Source organism: Tasmannia lanceolata, unplaced genomic scaffold (assembly GCF_043159265.1).
Source record: "Tasmannia lanceolata isolate RefF3 unplaced genomic scaffold, GAP_Taslan_0.1 ptg000013l, whole genome shotgun sequence".
NCBI lineage: Eukaryota > Viridiplantae > Streptophyta > Magnoliopsida > Canellales > Winteraceae > Tasmannia > Tasmannia lanceolata.
Window position 1 is genome coordinate 17622988 of NW_027518690.1, and position 25604 is coordinate 17648591.

At 45.0% G+C, this 25604-nt stretch overlaps 1 protein-coding gene across 1 annotated transcript; it reads left to right on the forward strand.

Annotated features, from left to right (window-relative positions):
• Positions 1-4092: 4092 nt before the first annotated feature.
• Positions 4093-6536, forward strand: LOC143891038 (uncharacterized). Its single transcript, XM_077395693.1, has 3 exons — positions 4093-4416; positions 4794-5741; positions 5832-6536. Exons 1-3 carry the CDS (start codon positions 4093-4095, stop codon positions 6534-6536), a joined length of 1977 nt encoding a protein of 658 aa, XP_077251808.1.
• The last annotated feature ends 19068 nt before the right edge of the window (positions 6537-25604 follow it).

Sequence of the window (25604 nt, forward strand, 5' to 3'; positions counted from 1 at the left end):
ATGGATTTGAACTGGGTTAGTGGGACCCACCAATCAAATCATCAAAGCATAAGGCAGAATGGTGGGCCTCACTTGATGCATGGATTTGAATTGGGGCAGTGGGACCCACCTATCAAATCATACACTGATCTTCATGGGTATTTTGGTCCTTTTGCTAGGTAATTTTCATCTTTTTATATAAAAGGAAATTTTGGTCTTTTACAGTTAAAAAAATCTTGGGCATTTTGGTCACAAATTGATGGCATGACCTGATTTGCAAAAGTCACTCAAAGGTGGTAACTCTATTTGCAAATTGTGAAACTACAAGACTGTTTTTGCAAATAAAGCAAAGTAGAGAACTTCTTTTGCAGAAACCCCTTTAATCTTTTATACTTTAACATGGAGTGAGGGTGCACTATTGACAGGGTTCAATGGACCACTAGAACATGTCTTGTATGAAATATTTTGAACAATTTACAGGGTTCATGGACCACTAGAACATGTCTTGTATGAAATATTTGGAATAAATTCAGTGGCATTATGCCATGCCATTGAACTTGGTAGGATATTAGCCCTAGAAGTCAGGGCTTGGGGTTTGTCAGCTACCCCACTAAAATAAAAGAAACCCAGTGAAATGTGTGCTTGCTCTTCAATTAGTACTCCATCGAACCATTGGTGTAAGTGATGGGACCAATAGGTTTTTTTTTTTTCCATCTTGTTGAGCTTTCACTTGTAATAGGGCTAGGGCTCGGGTCAGACCTAGGGTTGATGGACCACAGCCCACGAATCATGTTGAATATTGCATCCGTCTGATTGACGAACCCCTGTTGAAAGTGAGCAATTGTATAATTTCTTAAGAAAAAGAAAAGAAAAGAAAAATCCATCTATATATATGCAGTAGAACCAATTTTGGGAATTCGGGTTGAGCTTTTACCATAAAATCAGGTCAGGTTAAGGTTGATTCCAATTCAATTTGTAGCAAAAACTCAACCAAACACGACCCAAATTGCACCCCTAATTCGGAGTCCTCTTAAGTGTGGTTAGAACATTTGGGTTCGACAAGGAAAATATTCTAAGAGATCGGGAAATGTTCTCATGCCTAACATGTGTTTATTAGAGGTTTCTTTTTATTTTTTTTGTGAAAAAAAAGGATCTTTGGTGGTGGATAAAACACTTGTTAGGAATTTTGAACTCATTTGGAAGGAAAATTCAAAATAAAGCATCTTCCTTTTGATTTTCAAAAGCCCTTGTCTTCTCTTTTGTGCCTTGAGACTAAAACCCAACACCTAGTGCAATGTGTGAGTGGATTTGAAGTATAGTGCTATTTTTTAGTCCCACACTGGAAAGACTTTCACCTCCTTATAAGAGGTAGCGTGGAGGAACGGCGTGGGCCTTTCAAGGGGCATTGAGATTTGTTGGGTGACCAAGTTTTATCTGAACCAAAGTTCATATTGATCGGGTATGAAAACCAACGACCAATTAGCTATCGACACGTGACCCTTAAAGGGCCCACCACGAATTCGGCACTTGCCCAGGGGTAGTCTGGTAATCTGCCAAGAGCAGGTAGACCTAAACCCACGAAAGGGCCGACACCTGTCCTGGGGTAGGTAATCCAACCACCTCAGGTCTCCCTCTATAAAAGGCCTCTCAAGGCTCAAACCAAGGGGGTAATAACTTCTGAACCACCACTCTTAAAGTTTTGGCTCTGCACTTCTGCTCATACTGACTTGGGTGTCGAAGGGCCTGTCCGGAGTACGACTCCGGGTTGGTCTACTGACCTCGTGCGCTCTTGTGCAGGGCTTCATTCCTTCAGCCTAGTCCCTTGGGCCCGCCAGATCTGCTCTTTCGCCACTGCTGTATATGTTACCAATTTTAGGCTTAACAGATTGGCGCCTACCGTGGGACCCTGAACTAAAAGCTATTCAAATCCCCTTCATAAAATGGCAGGACGGAGGAGTGCCCGGGTACCAACAGCTCGGACGGCCCGAGCTGAAGCGTCTCGTAGGACTCGGAGCGAACGAGTGGCCACACAGATAGTGGCTCCTTCAGCAATAGCGGAACAAAGCCCGGCCCATTCGGAACACCTGAACCCTGCTCCTACTCTCAAACAAGTCCAAGCTCTCTTTCAACAAATGACTACTCTTGTTGGTCAATACCAAAATCTAATCCAAGCGCCTCTCCAGCATCCCCCAGAGGCTCCACGACCTGTACAAGAAAGGTCGAGTGCCCACAGGGGGGGCCGGCACATCCTAGTAGAGACCAGACTCACCACTCTACGAGGAGAGTTCATCATTCCAAGACCAGGCATGCCCACACGAAACCTCACTTTCGTCGCAGGTCACGTTCTCGCTCAGTGCAAAGGCACCGAGCCCAGGAGGACCGTGCACCACGAGAGAGGCCCAAATATCGTAGAAAAAGCTCGGAGAGTCACTCCGGCTCCGCAGCGAGTCCCTCTGTGGAGAGAAACAAATCAACGGGCCGAGCAGACCAAAGGGCTGAACCAGTGCTATAGAGGATAGAAGAGATAAACCACCGTATAGAAAAGCTGGCAAAGGATCGAGGCCGACCTACTGCAAAGACGTTCTCAAGCAGACCGTCGTTCACCGACAATGTTATGAACGCGCCAGCGCCCAGAGGGTTCAAAATGCCGACCGTTCCGCAATATGACGGAACCAGCGACCCTGTAGACCACCTGGAGACGTTTAGGACTATGATGCTCCTCCACGACGCCTCTTACGGGTTCCTCTGCTGAGCGTTCCGGACCACACTGACCGGTGCAGCCTGGGACTGGTACTCAAGGATCAAGCCGAACTCCATCAGCAACTTTGAGGACTTTGGGGATGATCTGGTCCGCTATTTCATGAGCAGTCGGAGGCCAAGGAAAACAACAGCATCCCTAATGGCCTTGCGGCAGGAGGATAATGAACCTCTGAAAACATTCGTCAGCCGTTTCAATAGGGAGGCCCTCAAAGTGCCAAATTTGGATCCTTCAGCCGCCATGAATGCACTCCTCGCGGGCGCCAAATCCAATGATTTTCGCCGATCAGTAGCTCGCCAAAACCCGCACTCATTGGCGGATCTGATGGCTAGAGCCGAGGAGTACATAGCTGTGGAGGAAACTCTGGCAGCCTTGGATTCAAACCGAAGGAGAACTTCTAAAAAATGAACCCTACCAAGCAACGTAGGGATGATAAGGCCTCCAGAAGAGAAAGGTCCCCCCAGAGGAGGGAAGAGAATTATACCCCTCTCAACACCTCCCGAAGATACATACTGGCCGCGATCAAAGGAGAAGAATTCGTTAGGTGGCTGACCAGGATGATCTCCAAAGAAAACAAGAGAGACAAATCGAAGTATTGTCGGTTCCACAGGGACCACGGGCACGACACAGACGAATACTGGCAGCTCAAGGAAGAAATCGAGCTGTTGATCAATCGGGGATACTTGAAAAAATATGTCAAAGATGACGGCCACAGGAGAGAGCGCAGGGAGAAAAGCCTTCAGGGCCGGAGCCTTCAACGGTCACAGCCGCCCCCTGCGCAGAATCAATCTCCCCCACCATCAAGCACACAGCCGGAGATGCGCCGATACCAGCCTAATGGGGTCATCAACACAATTATGGGTGGACCGGCCGCCGGGGGTACATCATCTGCTGCTCGAAAGGCCTACGCACGCCAAGTCAATGTCGTGCACACATGCAACAAAAAGATAAAGACAGAGAATGAGATCTCCTTCTCAAATACGGATCTTGACAACTTGATACTACCTCACGACGATGCCCTGGTCATAACCATGCTAGTCGCGAACTGGGAGTTGAAGAAAATCCTCGTTGACAATGGGAGTTCGGCCGACATCCTCTACTATCATGCATTCAAACAAATGATGATAGGAGACGACCGCTTAAGGCCGGCAAACTCCGATCTGTTCGGTTTCTCGGGAGAGATCGTGAAAGTGGAAGGACAGATTGAACTTCCAGTCCTCGTTGGGGAGCCGCCTTGTCAAGCCTTCGCGATGGTCAACTTCCTGGTAGTGAGAACCACATCGGTCTGCAATGCTATCTTAGGATGACCCGGGCAGACCCTCATCCGTGCTGTTGCCTCCGCTTATCATCAGAAAATGAAGTTCATAACTCCAAATGGTGTGGGAGAGGTCAGAGGAGATCAGCCTCAATCCATGGAGTGCTATGCCATGGCACTCAGAGGCAAAAATGCATCGGAATCGCTGCCGATTGAGCTACTTGATCTAAGAGATGAAGCCCAAGTGAATGAATCCGCTGAAGACCTCATCCCCATTCCTCTTTTCGAAGATGATGGCGAGAAGGTCATCCAAATCGGCTCCTCTCTGGATAGTAGCACCCGGCAGAACCTCACGCAGTTTGTTCGAGACAACGCAGACGTCTTCACATGGGCTCCCGCAGATATGCCCGGCATAGATCCGGAGGTCAGCACGCACAGACTCGGTGTTGATCCCACCTACAGGCCGGTGAAACAAAAAATGAGACATTTTGCCCTGGAAAGGCGGCAGGCGATCAAGGAAGAAGTGGAGAGGCTCTCGTGGGCTGACTTCATTCGAGAAATCACTGGCTGACGAATGTGGTCATGGTAAAGAAAGCCAATGGGAAGTGGAGGACCTGCGTTGATTTTACCGATCTGAACAAAGCTTGTCCCAAGGATAGCTACTCGCTCCCAAAAATCGACCAGCTGATAGATGCCACTGCAGGTCACGAATTGCTGAGCTTCATGGACGCCTTCTCTGGGTACAACCAGATCAGAATGTATGAATCAGATATACCAAAGACTTTCTTCATAACGGATCAGGGGACGTATTGTTACCGCATCATGCCTTTTGGCCTAAAGAATGCCGGGGCAACATATCAGAAGCTCGTAAACAAACTCTACGAAAAGCAAATCGGCTGCAACATGGAGGTCTATGCAGATGACATGTTGGTCAAAAGCCAAAGCGTACAAAATCATGTCTCTGACCTAAAAGAGACATTCCAAGTCCTAAGGGAGCATAACATGAAGCTCAACCCCACCAAGTGCACATTCGGTGTCAGCTCGAAAAAATTCTTGGGATTTATGGTAAGCCGGAGAGGGATAGAAGCCAATCCAGAAAAGATCAAGGCTGTGGTGGAGCTCACTCCACCAAAGACCATTAGAGAAGTACATCGGCTAACCGGGATGGTGGCCGCACTGGGGCACTTCATCTCAAAATCTGCAGAGAGATGCTTGCCTTTCTTCAATGCTGTCAAAGGAATCAAAACAACACCCTGGACACAGGAGTGTCAAGTCGCATTCGATGAGTTGAAGCAGTACTTGTCCTCTCCACCGCTGTTGACAAAGCCAGAGCCGGGAGATGAGCTGCTTTTGTACATATCCGTAAGCCCCATGGCACTGGCAGCTGTGCTAATCCGAGAAGAGCACAACCAACAGAAACCAATCTACTATGTCAGCAAGGTCCTACACGATGCTGAGATCAGGTACCAGTGGGTTGAGAAATTGGCATACGCTCTGATCATGACGGCCAGAAAATTGAGGCCGTATTTTCAAGCCCACACCATAAAGGTCCTGACCGATCAGCCGCTCAGACAGGTTCTCCACAGACCAGACACCTCAGGGCGACTTGTGAAATGGACTGTGGAGCTGAGTGAATTTGATATCCAGTACCTGCGTAGGCCGGCGATAAAAGCCCAAGTGCTGGCAGACTTCGTGGCCGAGTGCACCATCCACCAGCAAAGCATCGAATCCGAAGTTGTCCAAACCTCGGTTGTAGAGAATGCAACTACAACTGGGGAATGAATAGAAGTTGAGACAGAACCAGTGGAAACAGAAAACATCCCTATACCGGCAGAACAGAATCCATCGTCCAACGAATCGATCTGGGAAGTATATGTGGACGGATCTTCAAACAAGATTGGTTGCGGAGCCGGTTTGATTCTCACCGGGCCAGATAACTTTGTTCTGGATTACGCGCTAAGGTTCAGATTCCATGCGTCCAACAATGAGGCAGAATATGAGGCTCTCATCGCTGGAATGAACCTAGCAGTCCAGACCAGCGCCCGAAGGCTGAAGGCGTATTGCGACTCCCAACTGGTCGCAAACCAGATCCAAGGAGTCTATGAGGCCCACGATGAGCGCATGATTAAGTATCTTTCCAAGGTCCGCCAGTTAGCCAGCAAGTTCAAAAACTTCAAGGTCATCAGAATCCCTAGAACGGAAAATGCAAAAGCCGATGTGCTATCTAAGCTGGCCGCATCCAGTTACACCACTCTTGGGAGTATATGTATAAAATTTCTAAAGAAATCCAGTATTAAAAATGAGGCCGTAGAAGTAATGCAGGTCGAACACGAGCCGTGCTGGATGGATGAGATCATTGAGTACCTGCGTAGCGGGAAGCTTCCCGAAGCAAAGAAGGAAGCCTGCAAAGTGATACAGAGAGCAGCCCGGTTTTCCCTAGATGGTGAGAGTCTGTACAAAAGGTCGTACACCCTTCCGTACCTAAAATGCCTCCGGCTAAGCAACACCGCATACACTCTGCAAGAGACGCACGAAGGAATTTGAGGAGAACACCTGGGGGGCAAGGTCCTGGCCATCAAAGTACTGCTGAGAGGCCTGTACTGACCAACCTTGAGGTAAGACGCTCTAGACCTGGTCGAAAGGTGCGAGAGATGCCAAAAGTTCTCTTTCACCATCTATCAACCGGCTGTATCCATGGCCCCGATCATCAGCCCACTCCCTTTCGCAGTATGGGGGATGGACATCTTGGGCCCTTTTCCACCAGCCTCCGGAAGACGTGAGTTCGTCGTGGTGGCCATTGACTATTTTACCAAGTGGGTGGAGGCTGAACCTCTAGCCCAGATCACAGAGCAAAACGTTCAGACCTTCTTCTGGAAGTCAGTCATTTGCAGATTCGGGAAACCCCGCGTCTTGATAATGGACAACGGCAGACAGTTTGACTGCAGGAACTTTCAAAAATTCTGCTCCGGCTTAAAGATCGAACAAAGATTCACTTCTATGGCGCACCCTCAGACGAATGGGCAGACTGAAGTAACGAATAGAATCCTACTCCAGGGGATCAAAAAGAGGCTGGACGAAAAGGCAGGCCGATGGGCAGACAAACTTTATCACGTCCTATGGGCGTATCGTACCACCCCGCGCACCGCGACGGGGGAATCGCCATTCAACTTATCCTTTGGAACGGAAGCCGTAATACCCGTCGATGTTGGTGTCCCACCTCCCAGAGTCACCAACTTCAATGAGCAATTCAATGGAGATGGGCTCCGCGCAAACCTTGACCTGCAGGAAGAAGCTCGGGAAGAATCCCGAATCAGAGTCGCGGCCTACAAACAGAAAGTGTCCAACTATCACGACCTGAAGATACGTCCGAGAGAATTTCGAGCAGGGGACCTAGTCCTGAGGAAGGCAGCTATCTCCCAACCGAAGAAGGTAGGCAAACTCTCCCCGACCTGGGAGGGGTCGTACCGAGTGAAAGAGGTAATTTGTCCAGGGAGTTACAAGCTGGAAACACTTGGGGAGCACCTACTACCCCACGCCTGGAATTCGAAGAACCTTCGAAAATATTATCAGTAGCTAGCCACTTTGCGCAAAGGCGAATGCCGTTGTAAGCACGCTTGGATGTGAATGATAAAAAGGATACCATTTCTTTGCAAATCTCCGAGCACTCCGTCTCAGAAACCCAGTTCACCAAAACTTGGGCACTCGCTGCTTGGTGCACCCCGGCTCGTCTCCACAAAGACCGGAAGCGCACTTCTGGTTAGGAACGGGCCCGGGCAGAAAACCAAACCCGCTCAGAAACCCAGTTCACCAAAACTTGGGTACTCGCTGCCTGGTTCACCCCGGCTCGTCTCCACAAAGACCGAAAGCGCACTTCTAGTCAGGAACGGGCCTGGGCAGAAAACCAAATCCGCTCAGAAACCCAGTTCACCAAAACTTGGGTACTCACTGCTTGGTGCACCCCGGCTCGTCTCCACAAAGACTGGAAGCGCACTTCTGGTCAGGAACGGGCACGGGCAGAAAAACAAACTTGTTCAGAAACCCAGTTCACCAGAACTTGGGTACTCGCTGCTTGGTTCACCCCGGTCCGTCTACCCAAAGACAGAAAGCGCACTTTTGGTCAGGAATGGGCCTGGGCAGAAAAATAAACCTTTGCGAGATCCTGGTCAATAAAAACTTGAATACCTACCGAGGGCGCCGTTCTATTAGGAAACAAACTGTTGTACAAGTGTTATTGACCCACAATGTTGAGTTACTCAATACTAGTCAGAGGCACACAAGCGGAGACAGTAGATAACAAAATGTAACTTCTATTCATGAAAGTAGGGCCTCTAAGGGCCATTACAAAAAGTAGGGCCTCCAAGGGCCATTTCAAAAAGTAGGGCCTCCAAGGTCCATTACAAAGAGAATCAGTAAACGGTCCCAAAAAGGGGAAAATGGGGAGTTCAAGACACCCCATGACAACCGTTCCGTGGGGGATCTGTCACCGGGGCCTCAGCTGCTGCAGTGGTGTCCTACTCGTCGTCGTCGCTGGCCACCGGCAGATCAGGAAGGACAAGGCCCGTCAGACCTGCTCGAGGCAATCCATGAATCCCAACATGTAAGATTCAGTGGAGAAACTAATGAGTTCGTCCTCCTTCTTCTGCACGGCCTCTTCGACCACTGTTGTCTGCCTCTCCCGGGCTCTCTCCCTCTGCGCAGTAAGAGCTTCAGAGGCCTTCTGCTTCTGGGCGGCCATCTTGGTCTTAAGCCTGCTTATCTCCTGATCCCTGTCCTTAATGGACCTATTGAGCTCGGCCGCCTCCTGCACTAGCTTGTTGTTCTCCTCCTCAGATCGAGTGATCGTGGTAGAAAACTACCGGCTCTTCTCGCGGAAGTCATGATAATACAGCCCGATCTGGTAAAGTGAAGAGAAGATGGCCTCATCAGCCGCATCTGGAGGCTCGTTTAGAACCTGAGCTTGTCCTGGTTCAATAGGCCTTTGGTGATGATCTCCATGGCCACCCGGCTCTCACCCAAGCCGGTATCGCTCTTTTGAACGGCCCAGTTGGGCAGGAAAACACTGTCCCCGGCCTCGCGGGGGTGAATCGGACTCCGGGAGCCCCGTCCCTTTGCTTAGAGGACTCCGCTCCCCGGCCGTACGCGCCGACCAGTTTTACCGTTGGCTTGCCCCTGGGGGGTGGTGCATCCTCAGTTGGTGCAGGACTTGAGACCTCGGGAGCTTTCCTTTTTTGGCCCTGGCCCCTGCCAAAGGCCCCTTGCCTCACCTTCTCCAGCTGGGACTGCTTCTTCATTTCTGAAATTCAACAGGACAAACAAAAACCGGTCAGGAATGAAGGAAAGGAAAGAGGAGCTCAAAAGCAAGACTAGCCACATACGTGTCGGGGTCGCAGTACTAATGCCGAGCCCGACCATAATCTCTTCCCTAGAGAACTCATCACAATGAATCATGCCCGTTCATTGCAGCTCGTCACAGACTCGAGCAAACGTGAGCCCATCCTCGCCCTCTAAGCTCGGCTTGCGACTCAATGCAAGCGTGTTCGGCGTATCCCATTTTAATGGAACCGGCCATGGCTCGGAGAGTTGGCTATCCTCAACGTAGAAGAACCTATTTTTCCATTTGTGAATAGAAGTTGGGATGCCTGTGATCATCTTTACCTCGGGACGCTGGCTGATATAGAACCAACCCCCGTCCTTGTGCCTCTTCAAATGTGCACACATGCGGAACAGATTTATAGACAGGTTCCTTTCGAGACGACCTTGGACTAGATATATGAACTCGATCAGCGTCCTCCATGAGTTCGACGCAATTTGGGCCGGCGCCAGGCCATAATATCGGAGGACCTCAGCAAAGAAGGGATGCAGAGGAAACCTAAGCCTAGCTCTTAAGGACTCATCGTAAATGAAGACGTCGGCATTCTCATTGGTGGCCCTGTCCCCCTCTATTGCCACCCTCAGTCGGAATCGCTCCGGAATGCAATATCTATCCCTAACTTCCCCTAGCCTGGACTCATCAAGGATATTCTCCTCGTAAAGAGCCTGAATGTTATACTGGGGACTGGCGTCCATCCGACCCGCAACTATAACCTCAACAGCTCGGCCCAGAACGAAAGTGGTGGACACCTCCGCAACATCACTACCGCCACTCGTCTCTGCTCGGAAGTAGCTATCCGTTGGGGCCGGGGTGGTATTTAAATCCAAAATCACCTCATCCCCACTATCTACGACTTCTACACTAACACTAGGACTTGCCATATACGGGCCGAGGGTATATGGCCGAGAACCCTGGGTGGATTCGTTTGGGTCCTCTCCGACGAACTAGACCCCGAACTGCTAGAGGATGCGGACTCCTCTGAAGACGACCCAGAACCGGACTCAGAACTAGAGGTACTACCGTACATAAGGGACGCAGGAAAAGAATCAAATAAAGACGCGCTAAAACAAAATTACCGGTCTGAAGAGAAATGCTCCTAATTCGCAGACGACCACAACCACAAGTTACCCGACCCGAACAGGCAGAGCAAAAAGAAAAAAAGTAAAGTGGCGAAACTAAAAAGTGAAAAATGAAGGGTGAAAACCTCTTCTTATAGCCTCTAGGCTTGAGGCGGTTCGCATTAGTGAACAAGGTGACGCCACGTGTCCCTCATTAATGAAGGGCACACACTTCGAGGCAAGGGCGCGAGTAAATGCGGATGCAAAAAAATCTTTCAAGTGATCGGGATATCTTCTAAGTGACTGTGCTCGTCTAAAAATCAATCCAGACAGATATGACGCGTCCACTAGAAGACAAAAATCTGCCTGGCCCTGTAGACACCCCATTTTGACCGGACCCTTTTCCGCAAAATCAATTCTTGAACCCTGAAACTGAGCCCTGACTGTGAAAATCCGAGAATCGAAGCCCAGATTTCTGAAGAATCGTACCAAAATGAAAAATAACCTGAAAGTGTCCATTTGCATATCATTGTTAAAGCCTTCATGGAGACCGAAGGATCCGAACCCCGTGAATTAACTCAAGTCGTACCCCAACCCATGTCTTGGGTTTAATTCGAGCTTAATTAAAGAAATGCAGGGTGGGGTGAATCAGATGCATAGGAGTGCCCTGTAAGCGAATTAAAGAGGAAAAGATGCATTAGAGAAGGTTGCCCAAGGAATAAATGGGGTCAAATATATCATCTCTCTCAGGGGTCTGTTCTACCCAGGCACCCCCCCTCTGAGGTTAAAAGAATGGTCGAATACACTAGAGGGCTGTCCGAGTAAGAAATGGGGGGGGGGGGAGTCGAATGACTCGTTTCCTCTTTAAAAGAGAAAAACCGAGTTAAGGTTGAGGAGGAGGATTTTCTACAGCCGCATTTTCTGAAAAAGAGGGAGAGGGGAGCCTCGTTTTTGGCAGAGAGAGAGAAGTAGAGGGGAAGAGGAAGCCGCTGGCCGATTACTCTTCCACCACCATCATCGGCACCACCACCACCACTTCCTCCGTTTTCCTCTATTTTAGAACTCTAAACATCTGCCGCCACCTCCATTGATTCCGGCGGGAATCTCACCGGAATCCGACTGTTGGTCGCCTTCACCATCAACCTCCTCTATTTATACCCCTATCTCATCTCTGCCATTAACCCATCCCCATCTCCGGCCTCTTCTTCTTCTTCTTCTTCTTTTTTCTTCTTCTTCTTCTTCCCCACCTCCGACCACCATCCCCATCTCCGGCCACCACCATCTACCACCAACACCACCACCATCACCTCCATTTTTCAGAAACCCCTAATCCAAACCCATCTCAGCCATCATCCATCAAACCCTCGAAACCCCTCTTCATCGTCTTCCAAACCCACTTCGGAATCCGACCACCGTGCCACCATTGTCATCCTTTACCTCAAGCTTCACCATCACATCATCTTGCCACCAACCCATTTAACCTCACAGATTCTTGAAACCCTCTTAGCTGCCTTTACTAACTCTAAGAACCATAGATCCAATGACCACCATGGCCATTTCTCCACCTCTGACCAACGTCCGGCCACCACCTTCAACCTACGACCACATCCCTTTGTATCTTTGAAACCCAAACCCATCTCAAAGCACCATTAAAACCCATCTGCACCCTATTCCATAACCAGTTCTTCATATCTCTGCAAACCCATTTCAATAACCCAACACCGCAGACCGCAATCATCACCCTTCTTCCATTACAACCCTTCGTCTTCACCTCCATAGACACACCAGACCCCTTCATTAAATCAAACCCATTCCATTTTCCACCCAAAACCATCAGCTAACAATACACCCCCTGCTTTTCCCATCTCTGGCAATTATCTCTGATCGCCCTCCATCGCTCCATCACTCCCACAATCAGCTCCTTGGCCGTCAATTTCGCTCCAAGAACCATCAATTTCTGTAAATTCTGTAGTCCAGCAAAATTTTCTGGCTATGCGCTATAGATCCGACTCCCTTTTTCATACCCAGCACATATCAGCTGCTAACATTTCCAGCAAATTCTTGAGAATGGAAGGATAAGACAATTGACAGAAGAAGGTGTTCAACTTATTCTCCCTCATTTCAGGTGTGTTTACTCTTTGATCCACCTTTAAGTTTCATTTTGATGAGTGCTGTGTGATTTTTTAATGTGTTTTGAATGGGGTTTTAATGCTTTTGAGTCACTCCGTACTGGTTTGTTCATGAAGTGCTTCTTGGTTATCACTTCTTTCCCTCATTCGTTTTGCTCATTAGAAAATGCTTATGATAAAAAAATCTTGAGTTGAAAGCATAAGTCATATAGACTGATTTTTATGAGGATCTTTGCTGAGATTTTCTTTTATTAAACAATAAAAGTTGAATTCTAGCTTTTCTATTGCCTGGAGGATTCGATTTGATTTCTTTTGAAAGAGTATTTAAATTGTTTAAGATTGTGGGTATTAGGCTTATGAATTTTAAAATGAGAATTGGATGGGTTTTGATTTGGGAATGTCAGGTAATATTCCTAATTCTCTTCTCTACTGCCGAATCATGTGTAACTATTTACTTCGTTTACTGGTAGTATATCATTCTTTCATGGGTTTAATGTCAATTTCCTTATTGGATTTGATTTGAATTTCAATTTCTGTGGTGAATGGTGGAGGGATGTGGGCTTAATTAATGTAGGAAATCAGATTATTACTCTACTCCATGTCATGAGTAGGAGTATCATCTGATTTCACAGGAGACCCACGTCGAGGGTTCAGCTGATTTGTGTTGTGGTTCTGAAGTTTTATTCTTTGAAATTATAATACATTGATTCATGGTTGCTTATCTTGTTTTCTGCTGTGGTGGCATTGCTTCTGGCTTTAAATTTAATTTGACTTTTGAGTGCAAGATGGCAATCTTATTTTCTGTGATGAGCGGATGGTGGAGGGATGTATGTTTAACTGATGTAGGAAATCAGGTTGTTACTCTACTCCATGTCATGGGTATGAGTACTATCTGATTTCACAGGAGACCCCATGTCGAGAGTTTGTTTGTGTGTATCACTTGATGTTTATTTCTTTACCCTATGTTGTGGGTATTACTGGAAGGATTTGTTTTCAATTATTTCTGGAGCATTTGTAGATTCCTGGAGTTTGACATTTTCATATATTTCCTGAACCTGGCTTTAGTTGAGTTAACCCTTGGTTTCTATATTTCGATTTGAAAATAGCATGTGTTAAGTAGATGATGTTTCCGGCATGACTGGCTTTGGTATCTGATCCCTTTTGGATTGGTTCTAATACCTGATCATTGCGAGGATGTCATTTCCTTGAGACATTCACCTGTATTCGTAGCTGAATGTGTTTTGGGTCTTCATTTCGGAGGGCAATGATAAGGTTACTTGGAGCCCGTCTTTATGTTTTGTGGCTCACCGCTTCGCACTTGGATCTGCACAAGTTGATGTCCCCTGTATGCACTGAAATTTTTACTAATTGGGATTATCATAATCTTTTGATATTTCTAATACTCTTCTTATCTTAAGCATTGAGTTAGGTTGTGAAGACAATAATGAATGGACTGTTCATGTGAGATTATCTTGAAGCTTATCATATTTGTTTAATTTTATTTAAATAAATTATTTTAGGAAAGAAGGAGATCAGATGACTACTCTATTCGATATTATCGACATGAGTACTGTCTGATTTCAAGGCGGGATTAGAAATATTATCTTGTGTATTATGATATCAGATGATTACTTTAGCATCATCTGATTTCATCCCATATTGGGGTGGTGTTTGTGGTTGGGCATAGAAGTGTTTGATATTGTTTTTACTTTATTAGGCTATTCAGCGATTGGTCTTGACTAATTTATGTTGTTTATCATTTTATGATTGCTATAGGTTGTGTATTTTTTAATTGAAAATTCTTCTTTGCTTAACACTTGATTTATTTTTATAATAATTGAATGGAAATCTGAGTTTACTTGATAACCTTTTTCTTCACTTTGATTAGAGACTAACTCAGTCTTGTTAGAGCTTTGCTTGCTTGGGATCTTGGATCGTTTTCTCTCTTCTTGGGACGCTTCTCTACGTGTTGTGGTTCGTCTCTTTGAGACGCTAGTTGCTTGTTCGGAGTTTCCCCTTTTGATTTAGGGCTTTGCCCTAGTTTGTGGTACTACTTGCGTGTTCCCTTTAAGATTGAAAACATTTAAAGATTTAGAGCGTTGGAAAAGCTTTAAAATCCAAAAACATTAGAAATTTAAAACTCAAAAATATTTGAAAACTTTAAAAATATCAAAAACATTTGAAAAACATAAAAAATCTTTAAAAATCTAAAGTGTTGAGTGTTTCTTTTAGAAGCGTATTAGGCGAGTTCGATTTTCAAACTACGTTGGCTTGATTCTCTTCCACGAGGTACGTAGTGCAGCTTGGGATCTTTATCCCAGGTCCAGCCAAACTTTTGTAAATAAATGCTTTAACCCTTTTTTTCTTCAAAACCTTGTTTTCAACAAGATCTTCCTCTAGAGTTAGGAGTTTGTCCTAGATAGAGAGTTTTAGAGTTAGGAGTTTGTCTTGGATTTGTTGTGTGCTTGTTTGTGTTTGTTTTAGAGTTAGGAGTTTGTCCTAGAGTTATAGGAGCGCCTCCGTCCGGTCAGTTGGCGATTCACATCGCCGACTGATGACTAGGTCTAGGATGCGTTAATGATCCCATTATTTTCCTTAGGACACACAGCCTAGTTACACATAGGTTGTAGGAACCACCTGCATTAGCTTAGGGCTAACTTGCATTTAGCTAGGACATATAGGGTGTCCTAAAATCTACAATCCATTTGGAATTTAAATAATCGCGCAAGAAGCTTTAAGAACTAGTCCGGTCTTTTTAGATCGAGTCTAAGATAGAGGTATAGGTGTCTTAGGCATCCTAGTCTAGGATAGGTGCGAAGAACTACGTTGCCTTAATTCTCGTGGAGGCGGGGATACGTAGGCTTCTTTGGATGAACATCAGACCATCCGAGGACTCGGGCTAATCATTTAGAGTCTTAGGATTTGCTGTGTTGTTATTGTATGTTTTGATGTGTTTTCTTATTCTCTTGTACTGATCCTATACCTTTAGCTGTAGCTTGCGTGTGTTCGTCCACCAGAACTTAGACACCTGTTAGGCTTGTCACTCATAACCTAGCTGTCATTAGGTGACATATCTTTTATCTTACTTTATGTGTGTTTATTATTTCATCCCCGAGTCATGCATGATTAGGTAGACGTTCACTCGGGGATATTTGTTCCAATTTCACATGATTTTTACCAAAACTTCTTCGAAGTTAATGAAAAATGGCATAAGAGACCAAGTGTTCGCACTCGGGCGAATTGGGGGCGCTCTTCGGACCTTCTCCATTCGTCATCAGGCACGGACCTTCTGTATCTTTGGTTATCCATTGCAAACAGAGCATTTGTTTTAGTTCCATGGCGTGTCCATGGATGGCGACTCTGAGTTATTTTTAGATATATCTTGGTTTCGAGCCCTGGCTCCGGATCAGGATGTATCTCTTTCTTTTTATATCGCCACTCATGCTATGCTGTGAGGGTGGCATCCGTTTCGAGAGTTCCCTGGTAGAGCTCTCCTTCACGTTGTGGAGATCTTAGAGGATTGCAGGTGGGATCTCGCGTCCCTCGGCACCGTCCTTGGATCGGGGTCCACAGGCCCAAGTTGGGCAGAATATGACGCGTCCGCTAAAAGACAAAAATCTGCCCGGCCCAAGCCGGACAGAATATGACGCGTCCGCTAGAAGACAAAAATCTGCCGGCCAAAGTCGGACAGAATATGATGCGTCCGCTAAAAGACAAAAATCTGCCTGGCCCAAGCCGGACAGAATATGACGCGTCCGCTAAAAGACAAAAATCTGCCATGCCAAAGCCGGACAGAATATGACGCGTCCGCTAAAAGACAAAAGTCTGCCTGGCCCAAGCCGGACAGAATATGACGCGTCCGCTAAAGAACAAAAATCTGCCCGGCCCAAGCCGAATATGACACATCCGCTAAAGGACAAAAATATGCCCGGACATATTTTACACTTCAGTTTCTGCCCGTCTCAGCCGCCCAGATGGCTTGGCCGGACATATTTCACTCCAAGTTTCTGCCCGTTCCAGGCCGCCGAGACGGTTTGGCCGGACAGATTTCACTCCAAGTTTCTGCCCATCTCAGCCGCCCAGATGGCTTGGCCGGACAGATTTCACTCCAAGTTTCTGCTCGTCTCAGCCGCCCAGATGGCTTGGGTGAACAGATTTCACTCCAAGTTTCTGCCCGTTCCAGGCCGCCCAGACGGTTTGGCCGGACAGATTTCACTCCAAGTTTCTGCCCGTCTCAGCCGCCCAGATGGATTGGCCGGACAGATTTCACTCCAAGTTTATGCCCGTTCCAGGCCGCCTAGACGGTTTGGCAGGACAAATTTCACTCCAAGTTTCTGCCCGTCCCAGCCGCCCAGATGGTTTGGCCGGACAGATTTCACTCCAAGTTTCTGCCCGTCCCAAGCCGCCCAGACGGCTTGGCCGGACAGATTTCACTCCAAGTTTCTGCCCGTCCCAACCGCCCAGATTGGCTTGGCCCGACAGATTTCACTCCAAGTTTCTAACCGTCCCAAGCCGCCCAGATGGCTTGGCCGGACAGATTTCACTCCAAGTTTCTGCCCGTCCCAGGCCACCCAGATGGCTTGGCCGGACAGATCCTTTCACTTCATTTTTCCAGCCGCTCCATCGCACAGCCTCATACTTCCCCAAATCACCACAATGACTTGGAGAACTGGGGGGCAACTGATGGGGTATGAAAAGCAACAACCAATTAGCTATCGACACGTGGCCCTTAAAGGGCCCACCACGAATTCGGCACTCACCCAGGGGTAGTCTGGTAATCTGCCAAGAGCAGGTAGACCTAAACCCACGAAAGGGCCGACACCTGTCCTGGGGTAGGTAATCCAACCACCCCAGGTCTCCCTCTATAAAAGGCCTCTCAAGGCTCAAAGCAAGGGGTAATAACTTCTGAACCACCACTCTTAAAGTTTTGGCTCTGCACTTCTGCTCATACTGACTTGAGTGTCGAAGGGCTCATCCGGAGTACGACTCCGGGTTGGTCTTCTGACCTCGTGCGCTCTTGTGCAGGGCTTCATTCCTTCAGCTCAGTCCCTTGGGCCCGCCAAATCAGCTCTTTCGCCACTGCCGTATCTGTTACCAATTTTAGGCTTAACACATATAGCACACACGCACGTTGGGCTGGGCTGTGGCCCGAGGTCCATGTTCGGGTTTGAGTAAATAAAAAATATGTATTCAGTCTAAAAGAATTTTTGCTTTTCTTTAAGATAAAATCTTGGGATTTTATTTCCTAAACGGTTTTGTAAGTAACCATCTTTAATTTTTGTAAACTTTTTGAACCGTTTCACCTTCTCCAATAGCCACAAGAAGTGACTCGTGGAGAGAGACATTTTTCTATCTGTAATGGGCGTTTTCGCGTTCCAAGGGGTGGTGTTCTGTCTATAAAAATAGAACTGATCTCTGCCCAAAACACACAAAAAGTTGTATTGTAACAAAAAAATACCATTTTACATAAAAACTTACAAATTTTGCTCCTTCGTTTTTGCTCCTTCCTCCTCATTTCCATATCTAAGAACAATTCTAAGGTGATTCAAAGTAGACTAGTAAGCAAGTGCACGTGTACTGGAGTCTGTTAGGGCTGTTTTATCTTGTAGAATCGATTCATAGTTCCATTTGCCCCGCAGGGGGCGGATACGATTCGTAAGTAGAGTGACCATGTGGCACGACTCAATAGTTCTTCCTTCTTCACCAACAATTTGATTTTTTTGCAAAGGGTTTTTCGTCAAATTGAGAAGTGCATTTTGACTTTTATTGTTTTATTCTCATTTTGAATTTCAAAAACAGTACAAAAAATTTGGGTTCGAGTAACACCAAATTTAGGTTCGAGTTGCACCAATTTGGGTTAGAGTAAGCCAAATACTAGTCCCTTATTCTATATTATTTCCAACACTACAGCTATAGTTATATCTAGTGGCGATATTATTCGCCCTATAGGTTTTTTTTTATTCTACTTTTAGCCGTTATAAGTGAAACCTCTTATCGGCTGTCAATTATATACTGGTAAAAGGTTTATCGGCGGCATCCGAACCAGAGCATGTGATTTCAACAACCACTCGGTGTGCGCTACCAAGGCCTCAATTCTAAGCCTACCACGCTCTAACTCATGGGTGGCCAATCTACTCATCCTTGAACAACACCCACAAGGGTCGGTCCTCCGGCGCCATTGGGTGGAATGGATGCTCGGCCGCAAAGACCATGTGCGCAATGCCATATGGCACTGTGGTTGATTGCTCGTGTTGGCCGGGTTGGTGGTCCTAAGCTGTGGATTTTATGCCATCTGTATTCCGCCAATAGAGGTTATACCGTGGAGTTTAGGACTTTTACGAGTGATTTTGACGACCACTAAAACCAAATTTTCTTGTAGTTTAGTTCATTTTTACTAGTATATAACTCTCTCTCTCTCTCTCTCTCGTGTCTGATTTAAAAAGATGAAAAGGTTGAATAGGATTTGGTGTCACTCCCGTATAAAAGATTTGTCTTTTGAGTCTCCAAAAAGCCGAATGTGGTGGAGAGAGAAAATGCGAAGAACGAGACTCCATTTTATCTATTGATCTATCTATATCTCTGCCTCTTCTGCTTAGATTCCTTACCTTTCTGTTTCTGCTTAGATACCTTTCTGTTTCTGCTTAGATTCCTTTCTGCCACCAAAGAAAGGTTCCTTTGTCTGATCCATTTGGACCACTTTTTCCTACTCAAAACTACACCCTTTCCTATCACAAATTCGAATATTGCAAGGACGGACCCTTTTTATCTTGCTTTTATACATCCCCATCTTGAAATTTGTTCTCAAGAAAATAAAAAGGAGTTTGGGAGACCCAAAAAGCTTAGAAAGTTGGTAAAATATTCGAATTACACCTTGCATACATAGATTGGTCAGAGGTACTAGGATTGTGGAGCCCACTACTGGCATGGCCCACATGATCATAGGTAATTTAGCCCCTGTTTGTTTTGGTAGGTAAGTTATATTGTTCAGCTATGGGCCCACCATTGATTGGTCCACCCAATTAGTGTGAGTTTTGGGTTGTTGTCAATGGGCAATGCTCATGTAATAGACTAGAGTTGCTATCAAGAAAAAAGAAATTGTCTGAGTGTGATGCTTACTTGATGGATTGATCTAGTTAGAACGATTCCTTTTGACCTAAACTGAAGGTATAGGATTACAAGTAATGTGTTGCACTCATAAACACCTCTTCTAGGACATGCCTATCACATTCCTATATTCAGAAACTATCTTAAATTAGGAGAAGCGTGACTGGTAGTGTTTATCCAAATTCTAAATTGGTCTGATGGACGGGAAACTGGATGATCAATTAGGTCATGCGACAATAGAAAAGGTGGCCCCTACCTTCATGTTTTCTAAGAGAATCTAGGCTTTTTTAGGCTTGATAGGGTTCCTAAGGTTTTGGGTGCTATAAGGCTTCTAGGCGTTTTCAAAGTGAAGGAGTTGAGGCATCATCAGAAGACGAAGCACATTGAGCTAGGAGAGTCCATGGATCCACTTTGGATAGGATCCACCTATGTCTTGGTTACAATATGTTGGGGTCCCTTGTCGGATCCCCTCGTGAATAAAAATAAATGAAATAAAACATGAAGGGCATTTTTGCACATTAACACTCTCCATTCAGATCTAACTAAGACGCTCTATCAGATTTTGTGGCTATGTTTGGATCAGGTTACAAATAATTTTTAACCTTATGATATGGATCCAATGGACACTGTCAGATCCAACTATTGTTCCTAAATCATGTCCATTAACGTAGATTTGGATCCGTCAGCCTTTATGGGTCCATCGACATCCTTACAATTGTTGCTAACACCAAGTTTTAGCTTGCAGACAATGTTGTGAACGCGTTGGACAAGGCCTTAACCAGAAGGTATCTGGAAAATATCTAAACAAAGATGGGAGAAATTGATGTATGCATGAGCAATGTTGATAGATAACGTTTAATCTTTTCATTATTGTGATTATATGGATGTGTCGATTTGAGTGTCACATTAGATATTGACATAAGGTTCCTTGGGTAACATTATATAGGAACTAATTGCATAGGAATAAGGAATCGATGGTAGAAGATCTGGAGTTCCTAATCCTTCTAGACATAATTCTTTCACAGTTGATAATGGAAATTAGGCATCTCATTATGGTACACTTGACACATTTCATGATGCTTTCAGATAGAGTGACTCATCTCAGTCGTCCCCACCTTGATAGACCTAAACGGCTAAACGTGTAAAGTTGGTGTTGAGAAAGTCCGACGGGCAAATCCAATCAAACCATGCACAAATAAACGGAAAAGTAGAAAGAAACACAAGCAATAAGATGAACAATGATATTTTACGTGGTTCAGCACAAAGGCTTGCTACATCCACAGGCGAGAACACAGTGTTCCACCATGCGAAAACAATATACTAGGATTACAATGGATTAAACTAATCCCACAAACCCACAACCCTTTCCTTGCTTCTCTCCCCCAAGACCATACATAAGAGAAACTCGAGAGAAAAGCTCAAGAGAAAACCCAAGAGGAAAACCCAAGAAGGAAACTCAAGAAGAAAAACCCTCTTCCCTCTACCTTTCTCCTCTCTTTTTTTCTCTCCTCTCTTTCTCTCCCACACCACACGAGAAACCCACAAACCGTTTCTCCTTGTGCAGCCACCCACTCTCTGTCCTATGAGATGGGGCTTTATATATTTTGGTTTACCAAAACCTAAAGCCATTGTTTCTATTTTTGCCTTTTGCATTCCCACACAATTCATGCGAACTAAGGTAACTTCCCCAACAATCTCCACCTTGGATTATTTCCCAACCACCTGAAGATTTTCCATTGATGTTAACACCGTCCGCTGTTGCCACAAACCACCATTGGCCTTCTGAAGTACCAGCTACACACTCTCGAATCACTCTGGTTCTAACTCATCCCAATTCTATCAACACACCCAATGAACATGTGTAGCTGCCAACACTTTGACTCACCGAGTCAACTATGGAGAGTGATCCGTCCTCCCCATGGCATGTACCATTATCACCTTCTCACCAGCGTCTGCAACCTAGAAACCCGTCTCTGCACCAACTACGAAAAAGACCCTACGTGTGCACTCATTACTACTATGTTTCCAACTAACTATCGAGATCTTAGGAACACTAGTCACCATTCACCGGCCAGACGACATAAACTATCAGACATCTCTCCTTTCATTAGAACCATACAACCGTGTGTGATTTTTATGGCTCCACCAGTAGCTGAATACCCGCAACCCTTGAGTCCAACCAGCCAAGTGACACGCGATTCTTCTGTATCTGTATCATTGTGACATACGCCGTACCACCCAAAGTATGAACCACTCAGTTGAATATCTTGATCTTCACTATTCCAACTCATGTATGTCACAAGTAGACCTGTCACCCAAGGACACTATACGCACCTTTGTCTCCTGGAACATATCAAAATATTCCCTCCTACAACATATATCAACAAAGCACCCTGAATGAAGAATCCACTCATCATGAGGAGAAGTGTTATTACCTGTAGAGACTGTGAGAACATCTCCAACATCTTCTCTCTTTTCATCAGTTACCGTTACCACCGTATTCGTAGCACCATTGTCCACCTAGTTAGCTTGCTTCGGACAATCCCACATGATGTGGCCATATTTCTTACAACGGTAACATTGCATGGCCTTTCTGCTGACCCTGGATCTTGACCTGCCTTTTCCTGATCCCTTACCAGATGACCTTCCTCTTTGTTTCCCTCCATGAACAACCAATCCATGCACTTGACTCCCCTTAATAACATGTGTCTTCCGCATATCATTCGATAAGCCGTGACTTCCTCTAACTTTACCATATCCTTACCATACAATAAAGTCATCGCTAGGTTGTCATACGAATCCGGAAGCGAAGTAAGAAGCAAAAGGCCTTGTCTTCTTCCTTCAACTTTTAATCAACCTTGTGGAGTTGATCCACAAGCCCATTAAATATAGTGATATGTTCCAGAAGATCTCCGCCTTTCCGCATCTTCAATACGTACAATTGCTGCTTCAGATACAATTGGTTGGCCAAGTTTTTTGACATGTAAAGCTTTTACAACTTCTTCCATAACATTAAACATAATGTTATATGTCAGACATAGCCGAATCGTGTTGACCACCTTCGACTCAATGTCTTTCCACTCGGCATCCGTCATCTTCTGTGGCTTCTCATCCTTTCCGTTCAACACCTTAGCCAATCCTTGTTGAACTAGGATGTCCTCTACCATCATCTGTCATAGGGTAAAATTGCCCTTTCCTTCAAACTTGTTGATGTTGAACTGGGTAGTACTTGATTTTATCGCCATCTCAAGTCACCCTTGGTGCGAAGCTCTACCTCGAACGAGAATCATTCAGAAAATATTTCTACCACAAAAGATCACTCTAACCGCGATCTAACCACAACACCCACGATCACTCTATCCGACCTCAACGATCGCTCCAAACACGGCTCTAATACCACTTGTTGTGAAAATCAATTGGGCAAGAACACGATCTTCCACTATGAGAAAACAATATATATGGGTTACAATGTATTAAATAAATCCCACATACCCGCAAACCTTTCCTTACTTCTCTCACACAAGATCGTACACAAGATAAACCGATAAACCTGAGAGAAAAGCCTAAGAGAAAACCCATGATGAAAAACCCTCTCCCCTCTACCTATTTTCTTATCTCCTTTTCTCCTCTCTTTTTCCTCTCTTCTTTGTTTCTCTCCCACACCATACAGGAAACCCACAAACCGTTTCTCCTTGTGCAGTCACCCAATCTCTGCCCTATGAGATGGGGTTTTATATCTTTAGGTTTACCTAAACTTAAAACCATTATTTCTATTTTTGCCTTCTGCCTTCCCACCCAAGTCATGGGAAAAAGGCAACTTCCCCAATAATAAGTTGATAGATAGCCCATAAAAAAAGTTGATAGACCGAATTTAATCTTATAAAATGCTCAATGACTATCATTTTCTAATTAATTAATGTTATTCTATTTGTAGGATATAGTTAACCTCCAAACCTAAGAGGTCAATAATATTTTATGTATTATTTTCTAACTTTGAAATTACCTAGTGAAGATGACCAGTAAGGGGCTATATGGGTACATTGGGATGTTGGGTTATATACAATGCATATAATTTGAGAATGCTTAGTAAGGAATTTACCACTCTTTTTCACTGGTCTTTCATGCATTTCACTCAAGGAATGTAATATCACAGAGATTTGATTAAAGTATTTTATCAACTATTTTATTAAATAATATTTATATATTGAATATATTACTTTTAAAAATGAATTTTTGAAATTCCTATTATTAATGGAACCATGTATAGAATTCACGGAGCTAAGGAATAAGATAATGAGTGTATTCTTGATCGTTGATGCGGAAGCAAGTTTCAAAAATTTCCTATCAGGATATTTGAACCAGACACGTAATCATGCATAACATTGCTAAGGAAACCACGAACAATGAGATGGAAGAAGATCGAAAATCCTGAGGGGGTTTGAACGTACACCACTCGGGTGCTTGTAACCATACCCTTGTTAGATCTCAGTACGATAAAGAATAACGACTGAGATCGAAGGTTGGATTCAGAGATGTTAGAGGGAGTAGAAGAAGAGGGAGAAGAGAGGATTAAGGTTTTTTACCTCTCCATTGTGCCTAATGAATCCTAAACTCATTTATATCGAAATAAAACCAATAATCCTAATTTAACTCAAATTAGAATTATTGGTAATTTCAAAATTACTCCCAAAATCTCTACAATATCTCAAGGGGAAACAATTAGCCTCTCTCTTTGACTTTATTAGAGTTGTGCCATCAGTGATCAAACTACCAAAATACTCTCCAGGCTTAATGATAATTACCAACCTACCTAGCCCTAGAGAATACCAAACCAATGGCGCGAAACCATCCCTCTAGCAATCCTAATCATCCATGCCTGACCTCAAATACTGAAACCAAACAGGTGAGACCTCACGGACCAATCATCTACTCAATGAGAGTACCTTACCAAATCTCTGTCTAATTAGCACAATAACACTCGAACGATATACACCGAGATGAACTTTGCTTGAATCCCAAAGAGCTTCCATCCACCTTAACATGCACTTATTCATTTGTCGATTAAACCGATGTTTTGAAAAACCATTTTATAAAATAAGCATATCTAATTCTATACATAGATTTAGAAAATGACGTGGCTAACAAAGAGAAACAAGTGCACATCATAGCTCAACCATAGTGTTAGCATGGGATTTTCCCCGACCACATATGTTATTTTATATCTATCCAATTGCTTTCTCATCAATGAGCCAGTAGGTTCGTCACAAATGCAGGTTAACGTGCTAAAGTAGCGTTCATTAGACTTCCACTTCCTAGCAAAGCAAAGGGTACCTAAGGGTACAAGGGTTACCTACAGAACTAGTTCCTCACACCTGGTGCTAAGTGAAAGGGATTATTCTTGCACCTATAGGTAGTGGTATCTAGCACATGTCGTACCCAGTGCACATGTCATGTTGTAAATCTTGAAAGCTCACAGCTATCTGTGGACCCCGATCTGAGAGATGATGAGGAAACGAGTCCCTACATCCTCTCGATCTCCACATGAAGGAGAGCTCTGTCAAAGAACTCTCGAAAAGGATGCCACCCTCATAACATAGCGCGAGTGGCGATATAAAAAGAAAGAGATACGTCTTGATCCGGAGCCAAGGCTCGAAACCAAGACATATCTAAAATAAACTCAGAGTCGCCATCCATGGATAGGCCATGGAACCTCAAAAACAAATATGCTCTGTGCAATGGATAACCAGAAATATGTATGGGCTCGTGCCTAATTACCAACAGAGAAGGTCCGAAGAGCACCCCCAATTCGTCCGAGTGCAAGCACTTGGTCTCTTATGCCATTTATTATTAATCTTGAAGAGTTTTGGGCAAAAATCATGTAAAATGAGAACAAAAAATCCTTGAGCGGACGTCTACCTAAACATGCATGGCTCGGGGATGGAATAATAAG

Excerpts from the sequence above, each read along its gene's own strand:
- LOC143891038 (XM_077395693.1), top strand. The coding sequence starts at position 4,093 with ATGAAGTTCATAACTCCAAATGGTGTGGGAGAGGTCAGAGGAGATCAG. Across the intron at positions 4,417-4,793 it reads TGCCCGGCATAGATCCGGAG|GGGACGTATTGTTACCGCAT; the intron begins GTCAGCACGCAC and ends ATAACGGATCAG. Across the intron at positions 5,742-5,831 it reads CCGAAGTTGTCCAAACCTCG|AATCCATCGTCCAACGAATC; the intron begins GTTGTAGAGAAT and ends CCGGCAGAACAG.